General features: G+C 47.2%; 1 protein-coding gene across 2 annotated transcripts; it reads right to left on the reverse strand.

Moving 5' to 3' along the window:
• Positions 1-1076: 1076 nt before the first annotated feature.
• CPNE9 (copine family member 9) lies at positions 1077-23505 on the reverse strand. 2 transcript variants are annotated; one of them, XM_079795576.1, is made up of 20 exons: positions 23276-23505; positions 22742-22782; positions 22578-22624; positions 22357-22460; positions 21819-21855; positions 21230-21306; positions 16445-16508; positions 16226-16329; positions 15884-15988; positions 14234-14275; positions 13838-13913; positions 13677-13730; positions 13229-13290; positions 12425-12471; positions 11364-11545; positions 10960-11087; positions 4022-4124; positions 3322-3379; positions 2874-2947; positions 1077-1301 (listed from the first exon to the last, which is right to left on the reverse strand). In XM_079795576.1, exons 1-20 carry the CDS (start codon positions 23341-23343, stop codon positions 1116-1118), a joined length of 1659 nt encoding a protein of 552 aa, XP_079651702.1. In that variant the 5' UTR covers positions 23344-23505; the 3' UTR covers positions 1077-1115. The 2 variants fall into 2 exon arrangements, with proteins under 2 accessions (XP_079651702.1, XP_079651703.1); XM_079795577.1 differs by lacking the exons at positions 16445-16508; positions 21819-21855; positions 22357-22460; ... (1 more) ...; positions 22742-22782; positions 23276-23505 and having other exon boundaries at positions 21230-21308.
• Between the last annotated feature and the right edge of the window lie 1055 nt (positions 23506-24560).

Here is a 24560-nt window from a genome sequence, read left to right on the forward strand (position 1 = left end):
AAGTCTGGTCAAGGGCACATACCTCGGTTGCAGGCTCAATCCCTGGCCCTGCTTGGATTGTGTGTGGAAGGCAACCAGTTGATGTATATCTCTCACATTGATGTTTCTCTCTCTGTCTCTCCCCCTCCCTTTCACTCTCTCTAAAAATCAATGGAAAAAATATCCTTGGGTGATCTCTTTTGAATTCAGGAACCCCCTTTAAGAATCTGATGAGCCCTAACTGGTTTGGCTCAGTGGATAGAGCGTCGGCCTGTGGACTGAAGGGTCTCAGGTTCGATTCCGGTCAAGGGCATGTACCTTGGTTTGGGCACATCCCCAGTAGGGAGTGTGCAGGAGGCAGCTGAATCGATGTTTCTCTCTCATCGATGTTTCTAACTCTCTATCCCTCTCCTATCCTCTCTATAAAAAATCAATAAAATATATATTTTTTAAAAAGAGTCTGATGAGCCCTAGCCGGTTTGGCTCAGTGGATAGAGCGTCGGCCTGCGGACTGAAGGGTCCCAGGTTCAATTCCGGCCAAGGGCACATCCCCGGGTTGTGGGCTCAATCCCCAGTAGGGGGTGTGCAGGAGGCAGCTGATCAATGATTCTCTCATCATTGATGTTTCTATCTCTCTCTCCCTCTCCCTTCCTCTCTTAAAAATCAATAAAGAAATATATATATTTTTAAAATAGTCTGATGAAAGCTATAGCCTGTCTCCTCTGTCAGCAAAAACATACCGTTTTACTTATCACTTCTGAAAGTGTTTGAAGAATGTCTGAAGAAATGATTGGATGATTGTATATTAGGATGGGAATAAACCCTAGCTGAAGCAATCTTTGTTCCCTCCTTTTGGTGTGGTGCCAAGGCACTGGGTCCCCTAGTCTCCCTCCCCAAGACCCATGAGACAGAGGTAGAGTAATTATTATTATCAGCTTTATTATTGGCATGAAGGCAGGGAGGTGGCGACAGTGCCAGGCCCTTCTGTGGGTAAGGGGGTGGAGGACTTGACCAGCCAGCACTGATCCTCCAAGCTGGCCTCCCAGTGAGTTCCAGGGCTCCAGGTGCCTCTGGCTTTCTGCAGAAGCAGTGGGTGGGCAGGTGGGCAGTTTGCAGGCATTGGATAAGTAGGCTCCTTAGGGCTGCTCTGGAGCTGGGGTCGGGCTGGGGTTGGCAGGGGGTGGGGGGCGAGGCTGGATGTCCCTGGTGCGCATATAGGACAGCAGCTGCTCCGGGATCTCCGCCAGCACATCCTTGGCTAGTCGGGCCATGCTCAGCACCTGGTTCCCTGATCGGTCGACATAGTCTCGGAATGGGACGAACTAGGACAGGCACAGACAATCAGGTGTGAGTGATGGCCAGGAGGGAGGGGAGTGGGGAAGAGGGGCAGTAGGGAGGCTTCCTCTTTGACCCCTAACATCTCTTTCCAAATATCCCTCTAACCTGAGGGATATTGCTTTCTTTCCACCCTTTTTTTTTTTTTCACCTTCTATTCATCCTCAACTCACTCCAGTCTGGCTTCACACAATCTACCGAAACTGCTTTTGGTACTGTTGTCAACAGCCCCATGTTCCCAAATCAGTCCAATGGGTAGTAATTGTCAGTCCTCATTTTACTTCTCTCTCCATTACATTTGATCATGACACATCCACTCTTGACAGACCACATTGCTGGATTTTCTCCTATCTTTCTGGATAAGCTCCCCTCTCCCCCCATTCCTCTGAGTTCTAGCTAATCTCTAAACTGGGTTCCTTCTCTCTCAGTTCTCTTCCTGAGTGATTTTATACACTCCCGTCACTTTAAAAACTGTTCCCTGTTGACTCCCAAATTTATATATTCATCCCTAGCCTCTTCTTAAACGTCCAGAACCACATATATAGTTGCTTGTATCATATCTCCATTCAGTTGTCTTAGATACCTCAAATCCAATGCGTTCACAACTGAATTCTAATCCTTTCCGCCAAATCTGCTCCTCCTTCAGCTTTTCCCTTCCCAGTTAATAGGACTATTACCAGTTGCTCAAGCTAGAAAACTGAGAATCATCCTGAAGCCCCACTCACTCACCATCACCACTTAATCAAATAGTCAGCTGTTGTAATTTTTTTTCTTAAATAATCGTTTGAACCTGCTTCTTCTCTCTATCCTGACTGCTTCTATTCCCATCCAGATCCCGATCACCTTCCCTCTACTACTTAAAGGCTTCTTCACTAATGGGTCTACCTCCCTTCTCTCTCTCCCTGCTACAGTCCACTCTCCATGAAGCAGAGGTCCTCTTAAAATGGAAGTCTGACCATCTCACTTCCCTATGTGAAATCATTCAAGAGCTTTCCAATTTTTAAAGAACAAAATCCCAAATCGTCTCCATGATCACATAGCCTTGGTTTCCCCTTTCCCTTACTCACTGTGATCCTGCTACCCTGGTTTCTTGCCTTTTCCATGATTGGACCAATTCTTCTGAGCCTCAGGGCCTTCTTCCATGCTGTTCCTCTGCTTGTAATGCTTATAGGTTTTCAGCTCAAATGTAATTTCCTCAAAGAAGTCTTCCCTGACTACTCTACCTAAGACAGGTCCTTATTATAGACTCTCATAGTGACATTTGCTGTTCCTCTGGAGCACTTACCACAATCTAATGAGATGTTCAGCTGTGTGATTATTATTGGTTGCCTCCATTAGAGGGCAGAGGCCTTGGGGAATCTACACTATGGATCCATAATGGCTATAGCAACGTCCCTGTTTCTCACAAAGATTTTGTTCAGTGAAAGCAGGAGGGCTACAAGAGTGAGGGGTGAAAGGTGGGTGATTAAGAAGGCAGGAGAAAGAATGGCTGCCAACTTAGTCTCTCCTTCCCATCATGCCTTTCAGCTCCATGACTTCCTCTCCCTGGTCAGGTCTACCTGAACGATGTCCCGCTCAGCATAGCGTCCCCTAGAGGATACACGCACATCATCACCATCCAACTCTTCCATTGCTGCAAAAAAGACACCCCTCAGCTGATTGACCTCTCCCAACCCAGCTGCCCCTTCCCTCTCAGCTCCCCTTTGGAGTCATCATGAGAATGCCTCATGATTGTCAAAGTCCTACAAATATTAGGCATTGCTGTGGCATTATTATTATTATGCCTTTCCACACATTCCATCCTCCCAGGAATCCCAAGAGGGAAGTATTCAGATCAACAGCCTTGGTTATGATGAGGAAAGAGGTTCAGAAAAGGTCTGTGACTTGGCCAAGGTCCAACACAGGCATCCATCCTATCTTTTTGGGGGGGCAGGCCTGGGTGCCCAGTTTCTCCTTCATTTTCCCCAATTATTGGTCCCACTCAGGGACAACCCCCATCCTACTCACCCTCAAACATGGCTGGTCCCACACCAACAATAATGATAGACATGGGCAGTGAGGAGGCCTGTGAGGGAAAGAGGATGAATGTCTGGGGTGAGTAGCCATAATAAGGGAGGTGACTGTTGAGAGCAATTTTTTGTGCATGTGTTATATTTCTGCACATCTTGCAAGTTAGAGGCACTGATTTCCTTTGTTCCAGACTATTTTTGCAAGGATGTCTGCATATCAAAGATACAGTGTCTTTCTTTAGAGCCAAGGGCACCTTTGTTTAATGCCCAGTATAATAAAATGTCTCACACCGGAACGAAGCGGAGAAACTGGGCGCCCAAGCTTGTCTTCCAAACATTACTGCCCATTATAAAACATAGGGGTTTCCTAAGCTCAGGGTTTCTGTTCTGTAATGCAACTGACTGGATGCAGGTGTCATCTGACTCTTAACATCCTCTTGTGGGAATTGGGGCTTAGAGAATAAGAGAAAACACTGATACTCAAGCTACTGCTATTGCTGGGAATAACAGAGTTCTTTGTCCCTATTCCACGAGTCTTGTGTCTTCTGCTAGCATTCATGAAACTGTCAGGCTAAATTGTTAGCTTTAAACCTCTTGACAAGTATTACTTAATTTAATTAACATTAAATTAAAATCTCAACCCCTTCACAGTTATTAACAGTGACCCCTCCCTGCCAAGCCCTCCTCCTCAGACTCACACTGACAATGGCCTCCTTGGTCTGTGTCATGTCAGAGATGACGCCATCGGTGATGATGAGCAGAACATAGTACTGGGAACCATCAGAGATCTTGGCTGCAGCCCTGGGTGAGAGGCCAAGAACAGAATCCAGCTGAAAGCCCAGAGAGACCAATGAGAACACCCTACTCCTAGAGCTTCCACAGCCAGCATGTAAGTGCCAGGCAAGGATTGGGGCTTCTGAAGCTCATGCTCCTTCCCCAGACCTGGCTGCCTGCCACTGTCTGCCAGTAACATTTGTGGAGCACTTAGTATGGTAGGTTCTGTGTTAGGCACTGAAGGTACACCACGAGAAAAAACAAGTCTATCCCAGGCCTCTCAATGGGAGCAGATATTGATTCAAGAACCACTGAAATAGGTATAAAATTACACTTATTATGAGTGCTGTGTTAGAAAGGGACACTGCTGTGAGGGTGTATAGTAGGGATTCCTGGCATAGTCCAAATCAGCGAAGGCGTATTTAAGGAAACAATGTTTGAGGATGAAGGAGAGGTTAAATGAAGGGGGGATCATTCCAGGTGGAAGGAACAGCATGGACAAAGGTCCTGTGATGGGACTGAAGGAAGCCCACCCTGTCTGGAGCCTAGAAAGTGAGGGAAGCAGACTGGACCATGTGGCTGAGGTAGGGTCGGAGCCAGACCACACAGGACTTGGTCGCCCCTGGGAATATTTTGGTATTTATACAAGAGCATGACCCAAAGGCTGAAGGCCTCCTTTCTTCCCTCATCTCACCTATTTCACCTCACTCCCTTCCCCTCTCTGCTGAACATAGCCCATTATAACTCCTTTTTCTTCTCTTACCATCAATCTTTGAATCCAAGATTTTTCCATGTGAAAAGGACTTCAGAAGTAATTGGGTCCAGGCCCCTTATTTCACATATGCGAAAAACAAGGCCTTGAGAGAGCACGAAGACCATGGGAGAGCCAGGTCTCCTGACATCCATTCTCAGGCCTGTGTGTGTTGGAAAGGATGGAACTACTCCATCCAGTAAAGTATTCCTAGCCACATATGGCTATTGAAATGTAAGTGAATTAAGTTAAATAGAATTAAACATGTAGTTCCTTAGTCATTGTAGCTATGTTTCAAGTGTTCAGTGTCCATATGTGACCATATTGGACATCACAGTTATAGAACATTTCTATCATCACAGAAAGTTCTATTGAACTGTGCTGGCATTTAAGCCTAATATCTAAAAATCAGAGGAAAGCATGGTGGAGAATTCAAATAGCTATGGCTCAGTTTGCCCAGTGCCTCCGGTGGGATTGGGTTATAATCTTCCTTAGCAGCCCCTGTTCCCTTTCTGAATTCTGGCCACAGCCTCTTCATAGGCCTGGACTGGTACCGTTTCCTGTCACTCATTTTACAAATATCACTGCACACCGGCTATGTGTCAGGACCAAGCTCAGTGCTGAGCATGCCGCAGAGAATAGGATGTTGTCCTGGGGAGATGAATGCTTACACCATTATGATACATTGAGGTTAGGGCTTTGAGGACATAACATCTAACCTAAGACAAAAGTGAGTACAAGTTAGCCAAATGAAGGTGTTGCCGAGGTAGAAGAGAGGAGTGGGGGGGGGGGGGGGGGGAGAAGGTAAAAGGAAAAGTGTTCCAGAGAGAAGGTTTGCATGTGCAAACCAAGATATATGTTCTAGTGGCATATGTAGGATTACAGGAGAGAGATGAGGCTGGTACAGTGGGTGAAGGCCCACACATGAAGGGATTTGTGAGCCAGGGGCAATGGGAGGCATGGAGTGGTTTGGGGGCTAGGGAGGTACATCTCTGTAGATACCTGGCATTACCAAGGCCATTTAGACCTCTGAGATGGGTGACTGGCTGGGGGAGGCCAGTCTGTGCCCCACTTGGCTACTGGGTGGTAAAAAATGAAGAGTCATCTATGATCATTAAAATCATGTCTGCAGCCTGGCCAGCATGGTTCAGTGGTTGAGTGTTGACCTATGAACCAGGAAGTCACAGTTCAATTCTTAGTCAGGGCATATGCCAGGGTTGCAGGCTCGATCCCCAGTAGGGGGCGTGTAGGAGGCAGCCAGTCAATGATTTTTTCTCCATCATTGATGTTTCTATCTCTCTTTCCCTCTCCCTTCAATAAAAATATATTTTAAAAAACACCCATAGCTGCACATTTGATGTACATGATCTAATTTAATCCTTACAACCATTCTATAAGGTAGGCACATTTTTATTCCTATTTTTTAAATGAGAGAATTGACGTTCAGAGACATTAAGTAGCATCCCCAAGGGATGGTGAAGCCATAGTCCAACCCCATGCTTGACCAACTGAGCCTAAAGCCTGAGCTCTTGATGCCCTCTCCCCATTCCCAGGCTGTTCTTTGGATACTCCTCCATTCCACATACATGGCACATTCTGATCCTCATATACTGTTCACTCTTTCCTGAGCTTGCCCCTTCACACCTCTGTGCTTTTCACATGTGGTCCTTCTGTCAGACCTACTCTACTCCCTTCTCTGATAAAGTGCAACTTGCCCTCTAGACCCAGAGTGGCAGCCCCCTTCATGAGAAGGCTGCCTTGGATTTCTCAGACTAAGTTATGCCCTCCTCTCCTCTCCCTCTGCCTTCTAGGATATCGCCCACTGAAATGGGCTGTGTGCCCTTCCAAATGGGTTCTCACACCCATTTGGGTACCAGCTTGTGTGCGTAGGGGGACCCAAGGCAACAGAATACATGGTCCATCCATTGTTCTGTATGATGATGTGGATAAAGCTAGATGACTCTATGTACACTTAAAACACTTTTTTTTTTCTAAATTAAAGCTAACATGGACACAGTGTGAGAAGAATGTAAAATGTGTATGAATTTTTAAGATAAAATATGGGGACTTCAAAGACATTTTCAGTCTGGCTGCTTTCAGCTGTGCCCCCAGATTCCCCTGGGGGAAGCAGTCACTTGCCTTTGCTGACAGGCGACTTGCTGGAAAAGTCTGGGAAGCTCTAGCCTACAGAAGGTAATGATTTATTTATATTTCTGTCTCTTGCACCAAGGTGGGAACTCCCAAGGGTAGAGACTAAATCTGATTCATCTGTGAATCTCCAGTGCATCAGCAGAGAACTGAGCACACAGCTGATGCCCTTTGAATAGTAATAACTATAATAATAGTAACAGGAATAGCTAACACCTATAGTACTTTTGATGTGGCAGGCACTGTTCTATGTGCTTGACAGATGTTAATTTAGTTAGTCTTCACAACCCTGTGATGTGGATATTATTATCCCCATTGTACAAATGAGGAAACAGACACAGGGAGGTTAAGAGCCTTGCCCAGTCTTACAGCTAGTGAGAGGTAAGTGTGTGTATGAGCTAGTCTCACTCCACATCCCACATTCATGTTACATTGCCCCTTTTCTTAATGTTTATCTATTTATTTGTTAATTCTCACCAGAGCATATTTTTCCATTGGTTTTTAGAGAGAGTGGAAGGGAGGGGGAGAGACACAGAGAGAAAAACATTGATGTGTGAGAGACACATCAATTGGTTGCCTCTGCACGCAGCCCGACCAGGGCCAGGGATCAAGCCCACAACCAAGGTATGTGTCCTTGACCAGGATCGAACCCAGGACCCTTCAGTCTGTGGGCCAACTCTCTATCCACTGAGCCAAACCGGCTAGGGTTTCTTAATGTTTATTAAATGAATGAATGAATGAATGAATGAACTTATCCAAGATAATATTTAAGAAGTCTGTTTAATAATAACTAAAGAATATGCTCAGGCTCTAGTATTAAGTGAAAACATCAGTAGTGAAATATTACATGTAATTTGACTGCAATTATGGATGCATAAGGAAAAGACTGTCAAAATACATATATATATATATATATATGTTGGGCAGTATTGTGGGTGATATCTTATTTCTCCATCCTTGAAATTTTCTATAGCAATGTTATGTGTTATGTTACTTTTATAATTAAATAAACTATCATCCTTATTATGAATTAAAAAATAAATTTTTACTAGGGAAAAAGAAAGTCTATGGACATATAAATCTCCCTGAAATCCTCCCACTTTTATCAGTTTTGTTTCTTTTTTAAAAAATAATATATATTTGATTGATTTCAGAAAGGAAGGGAGAGGGAGATAGAAATATCAATGATGAGAGAGAATTATTGATTGGCTGCCTCATGCACACTTCCCACTGGGGATCAAGCCCACAACCCGGGCATGCGCCCCTGATCGGAATCGAACTTGGGACCCCTCAGTCCCCAGGCCAACACTCTATCCATTGAGCCAAACCAGCCAAGGCTAGTTTTGTTTCTTTATTTCATATTTTTACTTTCAAGCTTTCTGAGGTAATTTGTTTTAGTTGGGTCTCTTTTATTCAGCATTTAGTATGACTTATTTTTTAATTTAATCAGAGAGTATTTTTCCTTTAGTAGGTGAGCTTATCCAATTTGTGTTCATTGATACATGTTTAGTTTTAGTTCTGTCATTTTTTTATTTGCATTTACAAAATAATTTTATATGTGATCTGGACTTTATTTTATTTTTATTCTGAAAATTTGGAGTTACTGCCTGGCCTGTGTGGCTCTGTGGTTGAGCACTGACCCATGTACCAAAAGGTTGCTGGTTTGAGTCCCTGTCAGCATATGCCCAGGTTGTGGGCTAGATCCCCAGTAGGGGCATGCAGGAAGCAGCTGATCAATGTTTCTCTATCATTGATGTTTCTACCTTTCTCCCTCTCCCTTCTTCTCTCTCTAAAAAAATCAATGAAAACATATTTAAAGTCTGCTTAAAAAAAATTTGGTGTTACTCATATTTTTATTTGTTTGTTTTTTAAATCCTTACCCGAGGATATGTTTTTATTGACTTTGGAGAGAGAGACATCGATGTGAGAGAGAAACATCAATTGGTTGCCTCCCATATGTGCCTGAACCAGGCAGGGAAATGAATGAACCTGCAACCCAGGTATGTGCCAGGAATCAAACCCATGACTTTTCGGTCTGTGGGCAGATACTCTAAGCACTGAGCCAAATCAGCCAGGGCATACTCTTATACAAGTATTTTTTATTAATTTATTTTTTAAAATATATTTTTATTGATTTCAGAGAGGAAGGGAGCGGGAGAGAGGGATAGAAACATCAACAATGAGAGAGAAACATCGATCAGCTGCCTCCTGCATGCCCCCCACAGGGGAACAAGTCCGCATCCTGGGCATGTGCCCCTGACCGGAATTGACGGGACTCTTCAGCCCGCAGGCCAACGCTCCATACACTAAGCCAAACTAGCTAGGCAGCCAACCCCCTGTCAGGGTACATATAAGAAGCAACCAATGAATGCATAATCATAAATTTAAAAAAATTTAAATTTTAATGGTGGTAAAAAAAAAAGAAAAAATAATAATTATTACATTGTTATCTAATTGTAACCTCCCAATAACGCTATAAAGAAGGGGCTATTGTTATCCATTATTACACCCACTAGAGGCCCGGTGCACAAAATTCGTGCACGGTGGGGGTGGGGGGTCCCTCAGCTCAGCCTGCACCCTCTCCAATCTGGGATCCCTCTCACAATCCAGGGCTGCTGGCTCCCAACTGCTCGCCTGCCTGCCTTCCTGATTGCCCCTAACCGCTTCTGCCTGCCAGCCTGATCATCCCCTAACCACTGCCCTGCCAGCCTGATTGATGCCTAACTGCTCCCCTGCTGGCCTGTTTGCCCCCAACTTCCCTCCCCTGCAGGCCTGGTCACCCCTAACTGCCCTCCCCTGCAGAACTGGTCCCCCCAACTGCTCTCCCCTGCAGGCCTGGGTCCCCCCCTCAACTGCCCTTCCCTGCAGGCCTGGTTGCCCCCAACTTCCCTCCTCTGCCGGCTTGGTCACCCCTAACTGCCCTCTCCTGCAGGCTTGATTGCCCCCAACTGCCCTCCCTTGCAGGCCTGGTCCCTCCCAACTGCCCTCCCTTGCTGGCCATCTTGTGGTGGCCATCTTGTGTCCACATGGGGGCAGGATCTTTGACCACATGGGGGCAGCCATCTTGTGTGTTGGAGTGATGGTCAATCTGCATATTACTTTTATTAGATAGGATAGAGGCCTGGTGCATGGGTGGGGGCCGGCTGGTTTGCCCTAAGGATGTCCTGGATCAGGGTGGGGGTTCCCTTGGGGCCTGGGGCGGCCTGGGCGAAGGGCCTGTGGTGGTTTGCAGGCCAGCCACGCCCCCTGGTGACCCAAACAGAGGCCCTGGTATCTGGGGTTTGTTTATCTTCTACAATTGAAACTTTGTAGCCTGGAGCAGAGCCAAGCCTTCTGCTTGCTCTGTGGTGGCAACCATTTCTGTTGGGATTTATGTATCTTCTATAATTGAAACTTTGTAGCCTTAAGTGGAGGCCTGGGCCGGCCAGGGTGTAAGGAAAGCTTGGCTTCCTCCATTGCTGGGAAACCCAAGCCTCCCTCCTGCTGTCTGTGGCCGTAGCCATCTTGGTTGGGTTTATTTGCATATTCACTCCTAATTGGCTTTGTGGGCATGGCTTTTGGTGTAGCGGAGTGATGGTTAATTTGCATATTATTCTTTTATTAGATAGGATAATGGAGGCTTAGAGAGGCTAAATTGCATAAGTCACATAGTGAGTGGTGGAAACAGGATCTCTCCCAGATCTGATGCCAAAGCTTGTAACTTAACTGTTGTGCTTTGGCCTTTCTCTCCCCCAAACTTGAGGTTTCAGTTGTTCCCAGGGAGTGGGGCTGGGGTAGTTTGCTGATACCCTCTCTGACCCAGAATAAGGCATTTATAACCTCTTTATACCAAGGGCTGGCTAACATAAAATTTCACCCTCTCCCCAAAGCCCAAGTTCACTAAGAATGGTTCTAACTATCCTTGGGGAGTCAGTCCCCTGTTTGGGTCCCCTTGTTTTCCTCAAACCCATCAAGTTACCTTACCTGGCCACCTGGTTGATGACAGGAGCAAAATAGGTGGGCCCGTAGAGCTGCACTGTGCGCAGGCTCTGGAAGTAGCTCTCCAGCACACCCTCAATGCCCGCACAGTTGGGGTCCTCATCATTGTTGTTCTGTCAGGGAAGATGCCCTGCTGGGCTGGGCCCATGCAGGGTACACCCAGTAGTGCTCTGATCCAAGCTCACTCCTTCCTTTTATCATCACTCTCTTTTCATGCCCCGCCCCCCAAACTCCAGCCCTGCTCCCCGTCCCTGCTCTTCTCCCCTAACATAGCTTCCTGCTCCTCTGCAGGTCCATGACCCTTAGAAGAAATGTAAATAGAAGAAATTTGTCAACTTGGGTAGGCCAGATGCCAGGGCATGGAGTGTAGGCTCTGGCCCATACCATACCAGGGGGAACTGATGGGAGATCCGTCCCTCTGGGGGCAGCTTGGCCCCAAAGCCATAGGCTGGGAAGAGCTTGTCACTGTCATAGTCCTGGATGATTTCTCCCACTGCCTTGAGGGCCATGGCATAGGCGCTGAGCTGGTAGGGACTCATGTAGTGCAGAGAGGTTGGCTGCAGGGGATTCCCTGTAGGGACACAGGAGCCCCAGCCTTATAGTCACCTTGCTCATGCATCTATTCATCTGCCTATCCTGGTATGCATCCATACATCTATCCATTCATCCACCCTTTACCCATGTACTCCCTTATTATTTTATCCAATCACCCTTATATTCATTTGTCCATCTGTCCACCTACCAACCCCTACATTTATCCATCAATTTATCTATCTTCCCACATATTCACCCATCCACTAGCATAATTCCATTTATCAGTTTACCTATATCCATCTGCCTTTTCATTCTCTTAGCCAACTATCCATCCATCCATCCACTTGTCCACCTGCCATTTCTTTCTTTTCCATCCATCCATACAGCCATATTCGTCTGTCCACCCATCCATTCATCCCTATCCATTCCATTTATTCACTTGCCTATTCTCATATGGATCCATCCACCTGTCCACTCATTCATTCCCCATCTACTTACCCATTGTTGCCCCCAATTTAAACATCTGTGCATTTACCCACCCACATACTCATCCATGCATTCTATTGTTCTTACAAACCCATCTACCCTCTCTGTTCATCTGTCTATCACTCAATACCCATTCATCTATCCATCTCTCCTTATACCCCTATTCTCTCCCATTCATTCATTTACTCATCTACCTCTTGATCTACCTATCCTTTCAACTTTCTGATCCATTCACGCACTTATTTTCCTCTACCCTCTGCCTACCCTTACACCCAATAATCTCTTCCCAACATTCCTGCCCCAGTACCAGCCTCGCTGGGCTTTGCCTCAAGCCTCTGCTTACTAGGTACGTGAACTCTTATCCCTAGCTTGGAATCCAGACCAATCCTAAGGACTTCCTCCACATCCCATTACCCAAACCATGCCTCACCATTAGAAGCTGTGAAGTCAATGGCTACTGTGAAGTTCAGCTGGGTCCTGTCAGGGAAACAGATGGATTGAGAAGTGAGGGGCCAATACTTATTATACCAGGATTTCTCAAACACTAGTGTGCATATGAACCTCCTGGGCATCATGTTAAAATACAGATTCTGAGCTGGATTGTCTGGTTGGAACATGAGATTCTATATTTTTAACAAACTTCCAAGTCATGCAGATGCTGCTGGTCCATGGAACACACTTTGGGTAACAGAATTAAATGCCTACTGTATGACAAGTGTATTGCATGTAATTTAACTTAACCCTCACTATAGCCTGAAAGTAGTAATTAACATCTCCATCATACATAGGAGAAAAGCAAGGCTCAGAGAAGCCAAGAACCTCTCTCAGGTCTGCCTGTCTCCACTGAACCAAGCAGAATGTCCCGATAGTCTGCTTGGCCTTTCCCTCTCTCTTGACCTCTCCCCTCTTGCCTAGACATAACTTTGTATAGGTCCCAGTCAGATTACTGGGGTCACCTTTGAAGACCACTGGTCTGGAATCTTAAGACTGGCTCTAAGCCAGCAGCAGGTGCTTCTCATTCATGGCCACATTTAAGCCATGACTTCAAGGGAGTCTGAGAGCCAGGGATGAAGCCTCGAGAACACTATGCATTTTACAGAGAGCTTTATAGTTTGCTAAGTGTTTTGAAGTTTGTTTTCATGATCTCATTGGACCCTGACAATTCATAAATAAAAAAACTGAGGCTCAGAGCTGGGAAGAACTCGTTTAGCCCAGAGTTTAGCCTGTAACTTACCCTCCTTTGATGTAATCGACAAAGGTGAATTCAGAGTCCACAGAGAAAGAGAGCAGTGTCACCTGTGGGACAGAAGAGGCAGCCCTGCTACTTTAGAAAGGGCAGTTGGAGTGGCAGAAGGGAAGGAGACCCATCATGCCACCCCTGCCACACCCTGACCCACCTTCTCCAGTTTCGGAAAGGGCAAAAAGAGGAAGCTGTCGGAAACATATTTGGATTTCCAATAGTATATTAAATTGGGAAATACAATTTAGATTTTTAAAAAATGTTCTACAAAAGAGTAAAGATCAAAAAATTTCCACAGTTGAGGAAAAACTTAATGGTGCCACTTTGTGCCCAACATTACTAATCCAAGTACCTATAGCCTTTTGGTACCCCCAACATGCTATGTCAATGGAGATAGACACAGAAGGATCCAGGGAAGGTCAGAGCTCCAGGGAGCACTCACAGTTCCTGAGTTGACATATTTCTTCTTCTTACATTTCTTCCGAGGGTTAAGTACCTAAGTGAGGAAGATAATAACAATGATGGTGGGAAACCAGGGGAGGGAACTACAGACTGATCACACTGGGATGACCTGGGCAACCTGGGCAGGGCTGGAGCTCTCACCTCATATACTGTAAACTGGTTCTGGGCCTTGCTCAGCTCCCGGTAGCTGGTGGTGAACTCACCAATGAAGTCATGGCTGCAATGAGGCCAGGGGTGGGTGAGTAGCAGCTGCTGCTGGCTTGGAACCAGCCCTAAAAACAGACTTTTATTCTCACTATCCTCTGACTCTACTTGAGCTGTAGGGCATTGGTGCTGGGGCCAGAAGAATGGCCAGGCTAAGGGGAAGAGAAGGGAAGAGACCGTGTACTAGAGACAATTGAGGGGATCAGTTGTACCCAAGGTCTTGGTATCTATCATCACCCTTCCTGATTCCCAAAGCCACTTTAGGGGTTCTAGTGAATGTACTACATATTATAGGGAACTGTTTGGGTTAAGTACAGGAGAAGGCAGTTCTACCTTCCATCCCGGTCCCAGTCATACACATCGATCTTCACTGTTCTGAAATGCAAAAGATAAAGATAGGCTGGGTGTGTATGACAAATCTTAGAGACACCCCCACTCCTTTACCATACACAAATTATCTTCCCATCTACCCATCAGTCCTTCCATCAACGTTCCTCCCATTTGTCCATCTATTCTATCTATTCATTCATCAGTCCATGCACAATACCCAACTATCTACTGCCATTACCAGTACTACTATTACTACTGCTGCTATTTGTACCACTATTGCTATTCTTTACCACGTCCTACTATATTCCAAGCATTGTTCCCAGCACTTTCATAGATTGTCTTATTTATCAACCACCTTACAAAGTAAATACTATTATTCTTACTTTTTGGATAAGGAAGCTGAAGTACAAAAAAACAAACTAACAGTAAGTTGACTAAGGATGATAACTGAGCTGAGATTAAACTCAGACATCCTGGTTCCAAAGACCTTGTTCTTTTTATTTTTAAAAATATATATTTTATTGATTCTTTACAGAGAGGAAGAGAGAGGGATAGAGAGTTAGAAACATCGATCAGCTGCCTCTTGCACACCCCCTACTGGGGATGTGCCCTCAACCAAGGTACATGCCCTTGACCGGAATCGAACCTGGGACCTTTCAGTCCGCAGGCCGACGCTCTATCCACCGAGCCAAACCGGTTTCGGCAAAAGACCTTGTTCTTAACTGCTATGCCTATGTTACCCCCATCTGTCCATCTATCTATGTGGCAGTCCATTCAACCATCCATCTATCCATCTAGCCACCCATTTACCCATACATTTGCCAATCCAATTACATATTAATTCCTATCTTTGTCCATCCATCTAACTATACATACAGCCACTCACTGACTCATTGATGCATGCAAGCATCCACCTGCCTGTCCATTCATCTATCCAACCAAACACCTGACCATCTGATATCTGTTCATCTGATATTCCATCATCTATAACCATTTATATGCCCATCCATCTTTATACCCACCCACCTATCTTCATACTGCCCATTTATTAGTTCATATGGTCAGCCTGTCCATCTGTTTTATACTCATCCATCAACTAACCCATCTATCCATCTACCGTCCATTCATCTGTCCACCCATCAATATACCTAGCACTCCATTTATTTATCCTCCTGCTTTTCCAATCATCCCTTTGCCTCTCTAGTCCACCAATGAGAGCTCTACCCCACTAATCTCATATACCATCCATCCATTTATCTATTTACTCATTCATACATAATCTGTCCATCTACTAATCTAGTCATCAGTCCACTTATCCATTCATATATCTCCCCCTCTACCCATCCATCAATCCTCTTATAACACCCATCCATATACCCATCCATCCATTCACCAGTCTATACATCCATCTGACAATCCACGATGTATGTTCTCATTCTTTTGTTCATTTGCCCATCCATCCATCCATCCATCCATCCATCCATCCATCCATCCATCCACCCACCCACTTATCTATCCATCCAATCATCTCCATGCCCAAAACGGTCTCACTGAGCAGGATCCTCTAACACTATTATGACCCTTCTGACATCATTCTGAGGCCCCACTCTCATGCCCTTGTCTTCTTATTCCCTAGCTTATGCTGAAGCAGACCTGTCATAGTCTCCATTGCACAGTGCCCGTACAGGGATGCTGAAGGGCTGCCACACGGGGTTCAGTGTGTTTTTCACAACCTCTGTCTTGTGGCAGATGGTGAACCTGGAGAGGAGCAAGAGGATTAAAACTTGCCTTTGGGTAGGACTGAGCCCAGAGAGAGGGCCTGATACTCTTAGAGATTTTGGGGATTCTCCCACTTGTTAAGCACATGTTATGCTGCCTTGAATGAATTCTGGACTCAGGTCCTGGTGGAGTCTCTGATGCCCAACCTAAGAACCCTCATGGGCCCATGGTCACAGCGGGAGAGGCTGGGTGCCACTGGAGAAAGTAGTGACTCACGTGCCATCCTCATTGCTCCTGTAGAACACAAGGAAGGGATCTGATTTCCCAAAGAAGTCCTTCTTGTCCAGCTTATTTGCACACAGCTGCATGGTAGCAATGTCCTAGGGATGAAGTTGGGCTGTTGACCTCGAATGTCCCATAGCCTCAGACAGTCCACTACAGGGAGTTTGGGGAGAGAAGCAAGCCTCCTGGGTCTAGCATGTGGCCCTTACTAACCCGGCAATTGCTAAGCTCCTCTGCAGTCAGCAATATGGTCCCACACTTCTTGCCTGGTACACCCCTGGAAGCAGAAAAAGCCTCTTTGTGAGGGGACAGAGTAGGCAACAAGGATTGGGGTGGCCAATCTGGGATTGGGTGGGTGGGCCAAGGGATTCAATTTGCTATTTACTGACAGTCCCCTGAATGTGTCCCCTGAATGTGTCCCCTTCTGTCCCGAGTGGCTCCTAGTGGGGAAGGGCTTAACTTTGACTGGGGAGGGGTCCATAGTCTGGAAATATGGGGTTAATATAACCTAGATGGGCATCTCATAATGGTATGATGAGAAAGACATAGGATTTAAGAGTCCTGGAATTTCTATCCAGATCTGGGGCAAAGGGCCTGTTTGTCAGGTCAAAGATGCTGTGCTTTCCAAAGACTGTGAAGAGTAAAATATAAAAGACAAGGAAGCCTGGCCAGTGTGGCTCAATGGTTGAGCCGTGACCCATGAACCAAGAGGTCACTGGTTCGATTCCCAGAGCACATGCCCCAGTTGCTGGCTCCAATCCCAGTAGGGGGTGTGCAGGAAGCAGCAGATGGATGATGTTTCTCTCTCATCGATATTTCCATCTCTCTATTCCTCTCCTTTCCCCTCTCTCTAAAATAAATAAAAACATATTAGAAAAAAAAAAAAGACAAGAGACGCCCTGGCTGGTGTTTCTAAGTGGTTAGATCTTCGGACTGTGCACCGCCGAAGGGTTGTAGGTTCATTTCCCAGGTAAGGGCATTTGTACCTCGGTTGTAGGTTAGATCCCCAGCACTGGTAGTGTACTGAAGGGGGCAACCAATCAATGTGTCTCTCTCTCCCTCCCTCCCTTTCACTCTCTTTAGAAATCAATAAATTAACAACAACAAAAAAAGACAAGGGAAGCCTTAACCTCTCCTAACCCATGTGCATGAAGGGTGCATACCAGGACATCCATCTCCAACTTGCCTTGGGTCTCCAAATAGTCAGGAACCTTGTTGACATGGACCTATGAACCCTGATCCTCAAAAGGATCCCAAGTATGGGAGAGAGAAAGCTAGGTCAAAAGTGTTCCAAATTCAAGTCCTGGCACCGACTTGCTATGTGATTTTCCCCATTTTAAAAATGAGAATGTTGAACCATTTATTTGGCTTCTTCGATCTCTGACCTTTTGTACTTTAAAAAGACAAGTGTGATGAGTACAGGGACTCTTCACCTGCACATCCAGGACAAAGTCACTGACCTACTGCCTTCGCAATGCCTTTCGCCTCCTTGGTGTTCTCTCTCACCTCCTCACCCAATGTAAACTCCAGTCAGTGATTATGATAGTCACTGCCTTGCATCCTACCCTTTTTCCCTTGTCCTTCTCTCACTTTGATATACTTATTTGTCAGAACCACTGCCCTATTAAACCCAATTCTCTGCCCAACCCATACTGCACCTATACAACTGATATGACCAGTTGATCTCATTTTTAAAATTTTTTATTTATTTATTTGAGAGAGAGAGAAACATCAACTTGTTTTCCACTTATTTATGCATTCACTGGTTGATTCTTGTACGTGCCCTGACTGGGATCAAACCCACAACCTTGACATATTGGGATGATGCTGTAATCAACTGAGCTATCCCAGCCAGGGCTCTAATTGGTCTCATTTTATTATATATATTTTAAAATATGTTTTTATTGGTTTCAGAGAGGAAGGGAGAGGGATAGAGATAGAAACATCAATGATGAGAGAGAATCATCGATCAGTTGCCTCCTGCACACCCCCTACTGGGAAGGGAGCCCACAACTCAGGCATGTGCCCTGACCAGGAATTGAACAGTGATCTCCTGGTTCATAGATCAATGCTCAATCACTGAACAACACTGGCCAGCAAGTCTCATTATAAATGCATGACCACAAACCTCAAGAGGGCCCTTCTGTAATCACACTATATGTCCTAAGATCCTTTACTCTTCAGTTCTGCTAGATGGCAGTTTCACTCCTTCTTTACTCTCCTCAAACCCAAAATTCCTCCTCCCCCATCCTCACTCTCAGCCAATGACCTTGTTTCCTACTTCACTGACAAGACTGAAGCAACCAGAAGAGAATGTCCACAGACCCACCACCACATCTCCTCTGCCTCCAGTATCTTCACCCACACAACTACCTTCCTACCAATGCTATAAATGACTATGCATGTGTCTATTTACCCCTCCACTGTGTGCTACATTCCCATCTTCTTGCCTACCTACACAAGGACATCACTCCAGCAATTCCCCCTCATTTTGTTATGTCAGTTTTTCAGTTTCTACTGGGTCTTTCCCTTTAACATACAAATGTGGTATAATTTTTCTCATGTTAAAAAATTACAAAACTATTCTTTTTTTACAAAATTGGTTTTTAGAGAGAGAAGAAGGGAGAGGGATAGAGAGTTAGAAACATCGACAAGAAGAAAACATCATCAATCGGCTGCTTCCTGAACACCCCTACTGGGATTGGAGCCTGCAACTGGGGCATATGCCCTGACCAGGAATCAAACCAGTGACCTCTTGGTTTTTGGGTTGATGCTCAACCACAGAGCCACACCGGCCAGGCACAAAACTATTCCTGACCTCACTTTCCTCTCTTAGCCACCCCTCCTTTTCTCTTCTATTCTTTGCAGCAAAGCCCCATTGAAAGATTGCTTGACTCCCTTTCCTCTCTTCATTCTTTTCTAAATTTCTCCAATGGTCTCTCCTTCAAAACTATGCTTGTCAGAGTCACCAGTGACCTCCATCTTGCTAAATCCAATGGCCAATTCCTAATTCTCACCTACTTAACATGCAAAAGATTTTGACATGGTAGTCACTCTCTCCTCCTTGATCCACGTCTTTCACTTTGCTTCCAGGACAACACCACCTAATGCTTCTTCTTAGTCTCCCTTTCTAGTTCCAACTCATGGAACTAGATCCTCTCTCTTTGATCCTCTCTCTCTCCACTCCATTGGTGAGCTCATCTAGTCTTATGGCCTTAAAGAGCATCTAAGACTCATGTATCTTTTTAAAAAAATTATTATTGTTTTCAGAGAGGGAAGGAGAGGGAGAGAAACATCAATGATGATAGAGAATCATTGATTGGCTGCCTCCTGCATGCCCCCTACTAGGGATCAAGCACACAACCTGGGCATGTGCCCTTGACCGGAATCAAACGTGGGACCCTTTAGTCCAAAGGCCGATGCTCTATCCAGTGAGCCAAATCAGCTAGGGCAAGATTCATGTATCTTATTGCCTACTTGACATCTCCATTTGAATGCCTAATAAAAATTATGAAATTCAACAAGTCAGACTGAACTTCTGATAGAATTCCCCACCAACTTACTTTTCCCTTACATTTTTTTTTTTTAACTATCTCAGTTTATGACAACTCCGTTCATCCTGTTGTTCAGGTCAAAGGCTTTGGTGTCATCCTTGATTCCTCTTTTCCTCTGACATACATATTCAATCTGTAAAGAAACTGTTGGCTCCATCTTCACGGTATATCCAGAATCTGACCATTTCTCCCCTCCTTTACTGCTACCACCCTGGACTACTATAATAGCCTTCCAGTTGACTCCCTGCTTCTACCTTTGTCATCCCAAGATCTATTCTAAACCCAGCAGCCAGCATCATACTTTGAAAGCATTGTCATATTCCCTCACTTCTCTGCTCAGAACGCTCCAGTGAGTTCCAACTTAGAGTAAAAGCTAAAATCTACAATGGCTATAAGGTCCTCACTGTTAACTCTCCAACATCACTGCCTCCTTTCTTTGCCCTTGCTCTCTTGGCTCCAGCCACGCTGGCTTCTTGCTGCTCTTTGAACATATGGGGCTTTTGCACTGGCAGTTTCCTCTGCCTAGAACATTCCTCCTCCAGATATCTGCATGGCTCACTCCCCTCTTTCCTTCAGGTCATTGCTCTAAAGTTACCTCTCCAAGAGGCCCACTTAACCATTTTATTTCAATCACCCTAATTCTGCTCTACTTAGCTTTTTACCATGGCACTTACTGTCTAATTTGTTATGTAATTTACTTATTTAATTATTTCTATTTTGTAGGTCTCACCCCCACTCCTTAGTATAAGCTCCCCAAGGACAGGAACTTTTTAAAAAATATATATATATTTTATTGATCTTTCACAGAGAGGAAGGGAGAGAGATAGAGAGTCAGAAACATTGATGAGAGAGAAACATCGATCAGCTGCCTCCTGCACGCCCCCCACTGGGGATGTGCCCGCAACCAAGGTACATGCCCCTGACCAGAATCGAACCTGGGACCCCTCAGTCCACAGGCTGACGCTCTATCCACTGAGCCAAACCGGTTTCGGCGAGCAGGAACTTTTGTTTTGTTCACCATTACAGCCTAAGCCCCTTAAACAGTGGCTGACAGAGTATATGCCCAGTAATATTTGTGAAATGGATACATCCCTGGTACCTAGCACAGGGAATGGCATATGAAACATGCTAATAAATACTTAGTGCATAATGGAAATTCCAGAGGACTTGACTTAGTGAGTGGAAACCTCGTGGAGGAGAAGGGCTTGGAAGTGGACCTTATAGGTTGAAAGACTTAGAAAACCAGAGAAGACATGCCAGGCCTGAGACTGACTTGAACAAAATCCTAGAGATTAGAGCTTCCCCCTCGAGGGTGATGGGAGCCATTGAAGACTCCTGACCAGGGGGAATCCCAGCTTCCACTACTACCAGGTCAGCAGGATCTTTGGGAGGGGAATTTGGAGGCACCCACCCTTCCCCCCTCACCCCTTCCAATTCCGCTTACGTGAGGGGTCGCTCTACACGGCTACCCTGGCCTCCAATCACCTCTCCCAGGGCCAGGAACGCTTGTCCCAGGAAATCCTGCACCGGGACACGGAGTCAGCAAGGCCTGGAGGGGCTGGGGGTGCAGAGTCCCAGCCCAGCCCTGGAGAAAAGCCCACACCAGCCCAGCTACAACGACCAGGTGTTTCGAGGAGACGGGACATAGCAAGAACCACGGCCCAGTCTGTGCTTTAAAAGAGCTGGTGGTGGAGGGGGTCGGGGGAAGGATCCTAAGCAAGCTCCCCTTCTCGGTCCTGTCATTTTAAGCTGCTCTCCAAGTTGCCATCCCACCCCTCACCTCCACCTTCCCCACTCCGCCCAGCCGGGTTCAGCCTTACCTTCTACAGGACCCAGTAGCGGCCGAGAAGAAAGAGAGCAGTGAGTAGGAGGCACAGGTGGGAAGCCCAGGCAGGAGCCGGAGAAGGGCCGGGAAGGGTGGGTTCGGACCAAAGAAGGTAGAGTCGGGGTGAAGAGGTAGGGGGGTTCCAAAGAGGGTCGTTTCACACTGAGCGACGCATGTGTGCCCAGACCGCGAGGGGACGCGCGCTCACCGGTTTGGAGATGTTGGTTTTGGAGTCGACGTTGTACCTGGAAAGAGAGTAAGAGCAGCGTCGGGCGGGGCTCGTAGGGGAGAGCCTGGGAGGGGGTCGAGTTTCAAGTGCTGGTTAAAACTGTGGGTGGAGGGAGAGGCTTGGACCCGAATTAAACCTGGATCTCCTTTGGGGTAGGAGTCAGAGTTGGAAAGGGTCAGACCTGTGCGAAGCCAAATCAGGGCCTGCTGGGGGTGGGGGTAGGGGTGGTGGGGAGGGGCGGGGCGGGGCGGGACCTAGACGCAGGTGGAGCTAAATTAGGGAGCAGAGCTGTGGGCAGGACCAGGCTCTGGGAGTGAACTGGATTGGATGTGACCTAAGGGCGGGCGAAGCAGACGTGGGGCGGAGTTAAGATTAGAGTGGAGCACTTCAAAGTGGGACCGAACTGGGCCTGGGGGAGGAACTAGCCCGGGATGCCAGGAGGGGGTATAGCCAGCCAGAATTTCGGGTGGATCCAGGTCGGGGGGCGGTTCAAGCCAGAATTCTGGGCGGGGCTCACACATCGAAGCGCAGGTTTTGCTTTTCTTCAAAGAAATAGTCAAGGACGAATTTGCGCACGAAGTCTGGGTTCAGCGTGTTGTCGATCACCTCGGTCCGTCCGAACTGGATAGGGGGGTGGGGTGGGGGTGCCGAGAGTCACCGCGGAGCCTGCAAAGGGGGCGAGGGGGGGTGTTTCATTCCCGGGGCAACTCTGGGCTGAAAGAGGACTCTCGGACTCACCTCCCTCCACTCCTGGCTGGCCCGGCTCTGCGTGTAAAGCACCACCACTGCAGGCGGAGTGGGGGCGGGGAGAGAAGGACGTCAGGTCAGTCTGCACCCCCTCCCCGCTCCTCAGTCGCGCCCGCACACCGAGTTGCCCTCCACCCCGCCCTGGTGCCGCCTACTGGGGTCGGACTTGGAGAAGGTGTCGAGGTCCAGCAGGTTCCTAGAGAAAGCGACAGACGGACAGAGCATGGGTCATTCTGAAGCCCACCGCCTCAACTATGCCCTGAGTTGGGCACCCGGAGGAGGCATGGGGCTCAAATCGCACCTCCCTTCCTCATTCCTATATCCAGCGGGGGTCCGCGTTATTAGCACCCTGGACAGCACCGGAAATCTCAGCCCAAGGACCGCGTCCCTGCGGACTGGACACGTCCGTGTCCACTGTGTCCCCAGGAATGAGGGTTTGCCTCAGAACTTTGTCCTCCTGGGGCCCAGAATCTACTGGATCCCCACGACCCATCCCTTGAACCCGCAGGCTGAGCCCTTTTTCTTGCGGGTGGGGCTGCTCAAGGAAACCCCCTCCCCGAACCCGGTGTCTGCATCCACGATTTTCCTGCTCCAGATGCTTCTTCCCCCGGGTCTAGCCCCTGTCCGCCCCAGCCCCGGAGCCGGTTGGGGTGGGCAGTGCCTACGCCCTCTCCAGCTGGCCAGCTCACCGGCAGGACACGGTAATCTCAATCTTGGTGGCCGGGACGCTGCGTTCAGAGGCTCCGCTGAGAGACATGACTGGTCTCAGCTGGTCGGGTGGCCGGAGCAGCGGAGGGCTAGGGGTACCGGCGGCGGGGGCCGGCCCCGGTGCTGCCGCGGTGGCGGCTGCACTCCCTCCAGCACTGTGTGCTCTCCCGCCGCTCGCGCCCGGCTGTGGCCGCGGGCAGCAACTTCAGAAGGCAACACAGCCCCGCCCAGCCCTGCGGGTGGCCCCCGCCCCATTGGAGCAGCCTCGGGCTCTCCGGAAACCTTACCCAGACCCCTCCAACCCACACCTTGGGAGAATCTTTCCAGGGCATTTCTGAGGCAAAAAACCCACGCCTCCTGAAGAGCTATCCGCGGTGCTGAAGGGTTTGGGGCGCCTGATGGGCGATTGGGACTTTTCCTCTACCTAAGCCCTCCCTCAACAATCTGCTTCTCCCCCCTCCCACTACCACCCTGCCTAGGTCTCAGAATAGAAAGTTACACATTTGTTCACATTAGCTGTGCGACCTTGGGCAAGTTACTCAACATCTCTGTGGCTCAGTCTCATTAGTAGAAAGGCCATTATAGCACCTACTTGGAGGTGTTGTAAAATTGAGATAATCCATGTAAAGGACTTGGCACAAGGGGATTATACACAGTAAATTCTCAAGAATGTTTGCTTCTTCTGAGCACTCATACCAATAACCTCTCTTGTATTGAGAGTTATAGAGCTCGCTCTAGCTCGTTTCGCTCAGTGGATAGAGTGTCAGCCTGCGGACCAAGTGGTCCAGGGTTCAATTCTGGTCAAGGGCACATCCCTTGGCTGCAGGCTCCTCCCCTGGCCCGGGCCCTGGTGGGGGCAGGAGGCAACCAATCGATGTGAGCACATTGATGTTTCTATCTTTCCCTCTCTCTTCCACTCTCAAAAGATCAATGGAAAAATATCCTTGGGTGAGGATTAACAACAAACATAATAATTAAAAAAAATAACCCATTAAAAAAACAACAACAGCCAGAGCTCAGTAAAACAGTGGCTATTAACAGCACTGTGCAAAGCCCTACCCAGGTCTTTGAACCCTCATGAATTCATGGTGTTAGAGATGCAGACATTCTGTGAGGATGCAGCCCTCTCTAGGTCATGCTGTAGATGAGCGTGGTGGTCACACAGATCCGTCCTCTCCACACCAACTACTGCCTCCAAAGTCCTAGAAGCCAGTCCTTCCACTATAGGCAGAGGCTGCAGGTCACTTGCACCAGGACTGCGTTGCC

The sequence above is a fragment of the Cnephaeus nilssonii genome (assembly GCF_951640355.1).
Source record: "Cnephaeus nilssonii genome assembly, chromosome: 17".
NCBI lineage: Eukaryota > Metazoa > Chordata > Mammalia > Chiroptera > Vespertilionidae > Cnephaeus > Cnephaeus nilssonii.

Coding starts and splice junctions, on each gene's coding strand:
- CPNE9 (XM_079795576.1), bottom strand. CDS start 23,343: ATGTCTCTCAGCGGAGCCTCTGAACGCAGCGTCCCGGCCACCAAGATT. Junction 16,330..16,444: donor AGGAGCTTAGCAATTGCCGG/GTTAGTAAGGGC, acceptor CTTCATCCCTAG/GACATTGCTACCATGCAGCT. Junction 12,472..13,228: donor GTCGATTACATCAAAGGAGG/GTAAGTTACAGG, acceptor TTTCCCTGACAG/GACCCAGCTGAACTTCACAG.